This window comes from Physeter macrocephalus, chromosome 12 (genome assembly GCF_002837175.3).
Source record: "Physeter macrocephalus isolate SW-GA chromosome 12, ASM283717v5, whole genome shotgun sequence".
NCBI lineage: Eukaryota > Metazoa > Chordata > Mammalia > Artiodactyla > Physeteridae > Physeter > Physeter macrocephalus.
The window spans coordinates 16,162,426-16,168,919 of record NC_041225.1 but is presented as its reverse complement, the minus strand read 5'-3'; the positions used below and the strand labels follow the sequence as shown (position 1 = coordinate 16,168,919).

General features: G+C 38.5%; 1 protein-coding gene across 1 annotated transcript; it reads left to right on the top strand.

Moving 5' to 3' along the window:
* The first annotated feature begins 5,403 nt into the window (after positions 1-5,403).
* On the top strand, positions 5,404-5,814 carry LOC102986853 (ATP synthase F(0) complex subunit C1, mitochondrial-like). The gene has a single exon (XM_055088942.1). It carries the CDS (start codon positions 5,404-5,406, stop codon positions 5,812-5,814), a length of 411 nt encoding a protein of 136 aa, XP_054944917.1.
* The last annotated feature ends 680 nt before the right edge of the window (positions 5,815-6,494 follow it).

The window sequence follows — 6,494 nt, the reverse complement described above, 5'->3', positions numbered from 1 at the left end:
AAATTAAAACTTTTTTTAAATTAAAAAAAAACCAGACACATGCACCCCAATGTTCACTGTAGCACTATTTACAATAGCCAGGACATTGAAGCAACCTAAATGTCCATCAACAGAGGAATGGATAAAGAAGATGTGGTACATATATACAATGGAATATTACTCAGCCATTAAAAGGAACAAAATTGGGTCATTTGTAGAGATGTGGATGGACCTAGAGACTGTTATACAGAGTGAAGTAAGTCAGAAAAAGAAAAACAAATATCATATACTAACGCATATATGTGGAATCTAAAAAAATGGTATAGATGATCTTATTTGCAAAGCTGAAATAGAGACACAGACATAGAGAACGGGGCGGGGGGTGGGATGAATTGGGAGATGGGGATTGACATATATACACTACTGATACTATGTATAAAATAGATTACTAATGAGAACCTACTGTATAGCACAGGGAACTCTACTCAATGCTCTGTGGTGACCTAAACGGGAAGGAAATCCAAAAAAGAAGGGATATATGTATACATATAGCTGATTCACTTTGCTGTACAGTAAAAACTAATACAACATTGTAAAGCAACTATACTCCAATAAAAATAAATTAATTTTTTTAAAAAGAATGTGTTAGTTTTTCTTTGAATATTTAGTAGAATCATCAGTGAAGCTAGTTGGACTAGGGCTTTTCTTTTTTAGAAGTCTTATCACTGACTCAATCTCTTTACTTGTTAGAAGTCTATTCAGAATGTCTATTTCTTCTTGAGTCAATTTGGCAGTTTATGTGTTTCTATGAATTTATCCATTTCATCTAGGTTATCTAATTTGTTGACATACAGATATTCATAGTATTCTCTTATATTCCTTTTTATTTCTGTAAGGTTGGTAGAAAGGTCCCCACTTTCATTCCTAATTTGACAACATTCTAACAGCACTGAATCTGCAGCATAGACATACCCTCCAATGACCTAATCAGAGGTCAAATCCTGTAATAGGTTCTTTTTCACACACTATTGCTGGAACACAACAAGGTTCACAATGGTGTGTATTCTCCCTCATCAACAAAGCATATGCTCAAATTGTACAACTACAAGTATGCTCCTGGTGGTCTTTGGCTGAAGAGCATTGAGAAGTGGAACATACAATGGGTACAGGGACTGTGGAGTTGGTCTGGACTGGATTTCAATCCCAGCTCTTCAGTGAACATTTGGCACACTCACTACTGCTCTCTTCGCCTTGGTTTCCCAACATGAATACAGGACCATCCTATCTCAGAGGAGGCTGGGGAAAAACAAATGAGGTGAGGCCAAAAAAATTATAAGTAAATGGTGCCTGTTCCAGATACTGAAAAGACAGTACTGAGAGTTGCCATACACCCCAGTATTTATATCTTACATCATTTATATCTTACATTAGTATGGTAATTATTATTATTGTTATAATTAAGGAACCAATATTGGGACATTATTATTATTAACTAAAGTCCATATTTCATTCTTGTTTCCTTAGATTTTACCCAGTGTCCTTTTTCTGTTCCAGGATGCCATCCAGGATTCCACATTACATGTAGTCATCATGTGTCCTTAGGTTTCTCTTGGCTGTGACACGTTCCCTGACTTTCCTTGTTTTTTATGATCTTGACAATTTTGTGAATACTGATCAGGCATTTTATAGAATGTCCCTCAATTTGGATTCTTCTGATGTTTTTCTCATGATTAGACTGGGGTTATGTGTTCTTGGGAAGAACACTACAGAGGTATACTGCCATTTTCATTACATTATATGAAGAGTATATACTATTAACATCACTTATCACTGTTGATCTTGACCTTCATCCTGGTTGAGGCAGTGTCTGTCAGGTTTCTCCACTATAAAAGTTACAGATCTTCCTCGACTTATGATGGGGTAACATCCTGATAAACAGATCATAAGTTGAAAATATCATGTCGAAAATACATTTGATACACCTCACCTACCGAACGTCATAGCTTAGCCTAACCTATATTAAACACACTCAGAAAACTTACATTAGCGTACAGTTGGGCAAAATCACCTAACGCAAAGCCTATTTTACAATAACGTGTTGAATGAGATATGTAATTTATTGAATACTGTACTGAAAATGAAAACCAGGGTAGTTGTCTGGATACAGAATGATTCTAAGTGTGTCTGTTGTTTACCCTTGTGATCACACAGCTGACTGGGAGCTGAGGCTCGCTGCCACTGCCCAGCACCATGAAGGAGTATCGTACCAAATATTGCTAGCCAGGAAAAAATCAAAATTCAAAGTACAGTTTCTACTGAATATGTATCATTTTTGCACCATCATAAAGTATAAAAATCATAAGTCAAACCGTTGTATGTCAGGAACCATCTGTACTCTCTTATTCCTCGTTTTCATGCTGTAGTCTGGAATGAAGTCACTACCTACAGCTCAGACTTAAGAAGTGGGAGTTGTGCCCTACCTCCTTGATGATGGAATATCTACATAAATTATTTGGAATTCTTCTGCCTGGGAGTTCTGTCTCTTCTCTTCCATTTATTTTTTTATTCATTCATTTATTTAGTCAGTTATTTATTTGTATCAGTATATACTCATGGAACTTTATTTTATGCTTTGGGTTATAATCCAGTATTACTTTATTTTATTGTGCAAGAATGTTTCAGCTTCGGCCACTGGGAACTCTTTCCATTGGTTCTGTGCCCTGTTGCACGCTACCATCAGCGCGGGTTTTTTGGGCAGAGGTCGTCTGAGAACTTCCTTATTTTCTGGCAATAGTCTCCAGTCTGATCTTATATATTTTCTGCCCTAATCAGTGATTTCTCCAAGGACCCCAGTTCCTTTTATTGGAGAATGGTATTGGAAACCAAGATCTGAGTGCGAGGTATGCTTGTTGCTACCAGAGGATCATTGCTTCCAGGCCCTCTCAGCTGACAAGGCAAGGAAATATACATGTGCATACTAACTCACGTACATATACATATCTATAATTATTTCTATATTTATCTATGTTAAGCTAAACATGAGTCATGCTAATGTCTCTCATTAATTGTGATATGGAACATCCTCGCTTCCTCCCTTTGTGTATGTGTAAACTCCCACTCCGACAATGAGAAAACTGGACCCCACCATCTGCTATCCATTTACTAAATTACTCAATTCCAGTATACAGTATCAGAATTGTTAACCGGAACTCATATGGGAAACAACTTTATCAACTAGAGTAGAGTGCTGATGTCCAGTTTCTTTTGCTTTTGGTCTCACAGACTACACTCATTTCCAAAGTTATTTAGCTCAGCAACTTTTCCCCTATCCCCTTCAATGAAGTTGTTTCATACATTTGTAATAAAGCTAGATTGTTTTGTCATATTCTTCATTCCATCCTGGGATCTTGCTAAATGATTTTTTTTTAATTTTTGTACAGTAAGGTTCATTCTTTTTTTTTCTCCTAATATTTTTTCTAACATCTTTATTGGAGTATAATTGCTTTACACTGGTGTGTTAGTTGCTGCTGTATAACAAAGTGAATCAGCTATACGTATCCCTATTGTGTCTCCCTCCCACCCTCCCTATCCCACCCCTCTAGGTGGTCACAAAGCACCGAGCTGATCTCCCTGTGCTATGCAGCGGCTTCCCACTAGCGATCTATTTCAGTAAGGTTCATTCTTTGTGCTGGAAAGTTCTATAGGTTCTGACAAATGCATAGTGTCACATATCCACAATTACAGTATCATACAGGATATTTTCACCACCCTAAAAAAACCCTCTGTGCTTCATTTATTCAACCCTCCCACCTTCCCCCCAAACACGTGCAAACCACTGATCTTTTAACTATAGTTTTGCCTTTTCCAGGATGTCCTATGATGCAAATAATACAGTATGTAGCCTTTTCACACTGGTTTCTTTTGGTTAGGAGCATGCACTTAGGATTAAACTATGTCTTTTCATGGGCTGATAGCTCATTTCTTTTTATTTCTGAGTAATATTCCATTGTATAGATAGACCAAAGTTTGTTTATACTTTCACCTATTGAAGGACACATTGATTGCTTCCAGTTTGGGTTGATTATGAACAAAGCTGCTATAAACCTTTATATACAGATTTTTGTGGACATACATTTTCAAGTCACTTGGGTAAATACGTAGGAGCACAATTTGCTGGGTTGCATGGCGAGAAATTGCCAAATTGTCTTCCAAATTGCCTGTACCATTTTGCATTCCCACAGCAGTGAACAAGAGTTCCTTCTATTCTGCACCCTTGCCAGCAATTGATATTGTAAGTTTTATGACTTTTATCTATTCTAATAGTTGTTAGCAGTATCTCAGTGTTGTTTTAATGTGCAATTCCCCAATGACAAATGATACTGAACATCTTTTCTTGTGATTATTTGACATAGTCTTTGGTGAGGTGTCGGAGCAGATACTTTGCCCACTTTTAAACTGGGTTGTTTGTTTTCTTATTGTTAAGAATTCTTTGTATAATTTGGATACCTGTCCTTTATCAGATATGTGTTTTATAAGTATTTTCTCCTGAGCTGTGGCTTGTCTCTCAATTCTCTTAACAGTGTCTTTCTCAGAGAAGAAGCTTTTAATTTTAAGAAGGTCTAACTTATCGATTTTTTCTTCCATGGACTGCTTTTTGTGTTGTATCTAAAAACTCTTCACCAGGAGTGATGGTGGACTGTGAAGCTCCAGGCCATTTTTCCTGAGGGGGAACATTAAACAAAACACTACCGACGGACTAAAATAACTTTACAGGAGCTCTGGAAACGGGTCAAAGATCTACAGCAACCAAGCAAATGCCCCATCAAGAAAAACATCACATTCAGAATGGTAGGAAATGTCACAGCATTTTTACTCACCCTTATCCCACCCAGTATAGCACAGTGTGATCAGAATGAAGTGGCCTGATCCCCAGTTCCATTCCTCAGGACAGAAGGAGCAGAGAATAACTTGTTTGCAACATTTTGATCTGTAGACTGACACAGAGACTGGCTTCTATCTCACCTGACTTGGAGCTCAAAAAGGGAATGGTGGCACAATTTGGATTTCAGACTGGCAGAGGCCACAGAAGACAGTAGTGGGTGCCATGATATGTGAAAACTGCAGAGGAGCTGCATACATACAGATGCTTGGGGGAAAACCATTACAGGTAATAATATTTCTCAATAATAATAGAGAAATAAATAGAGCATCTAAAGCTCTGAGAATAAGTTGGAGTGAGGCTCTTTGGAAAATTAAGACATTTGAAATCAGCAGTGTATATAAAAATTTTTAAGAAGCACACACACAAGCCCAGACAGAATACATTCATAGAAAACATCTGATAATATCTTCAGCCTCTACCCAGGGATGACCACAAAACTCAAGGGCCCAGAGTCCTAGAGCTAAAGCTGGGAGAGTGAAAAAATGCAGACCACCGTGGCACTACTCATTCCTCCTGCTCTGATCCACTCTTGTACCAGGGGCCTGACCAGGCCTGGGTCTGCCTCCTTCCTGAGGAGGCCAGAGATCCCATCTGAACAGCTTTCCTACAGCAGTGTCCCACTTCAGGTGGCCAGGCGGGAGTTCCAGACCAGTGTGGTCTCCGAGGACACTGACACAGCGGCCAAGTTTATTGGCGCTGGGGCCACCACAGTTGGTGTGGTTGGTTCAGGGGCTGGTATTGAAAGAGCGTTTGGCAGCTTGATCATTGGCTATGCCAAGAACCCGTCTCTGAAGCAGCAGCTCTTCTCCTATGCCATTCTGGGCTTTGCCCTATCTGAGGCTATGTGGCTCTTCTATCTGATGGTCGCCTTCCTCATCAATTTCGCCATGTGAGGCTCCATGGAGGTCACCTACCCACCCCTGCTGCTTGGACTCCAGGCCAGGCCTGGTGCTGGAGTGTGCTAAGCTTTACCATTAAACACAATGTTTCTCTAAACTTAAAAAAGAAAAAAAACTCAAGGGCCCATAAATTAGCAAAGGTCTTCCATATTGGTCTACAAATATTGGAGATGCTACTATTTTTTCAAATGCCAAATTTTCAATGATCACAAGGCATACAAAGAAACGAGGAAATACTCATTTAAAGAAAGAAAATAAATCTCCAGAAGCCATCTCTGAAGAAACACATGCATCAGTTACTAGACAAAGACTTTCAAAGGAAACTACCTTAACATAGTACAAGCCGTATCTGGAAAACCCACAGCAAATGTCATACTCAATGGTGAAAACTGAAAGCATTTCCTTTAAGATGAGGAACAAGGCAAGTATGCCCACTTTCACCACTTCTATTCAATCAAGTACAAGAAGCTCTAGTCAGAGAAATTAGGCAAAGAAAAAAATAAAAGGCATCTAAACTGGAAAAAGAAAATTGTCTCTGTTTGCAAATAATATGATCTTATATGCATAAAATCCTAAAGATTCTACCAAAAATCTGTTAGAACTGATAAATGAATTAAGCAAAGGAGCAGGATACAAAGTCAATACACAAAAATCAGTTGCATTTCTAAACACTA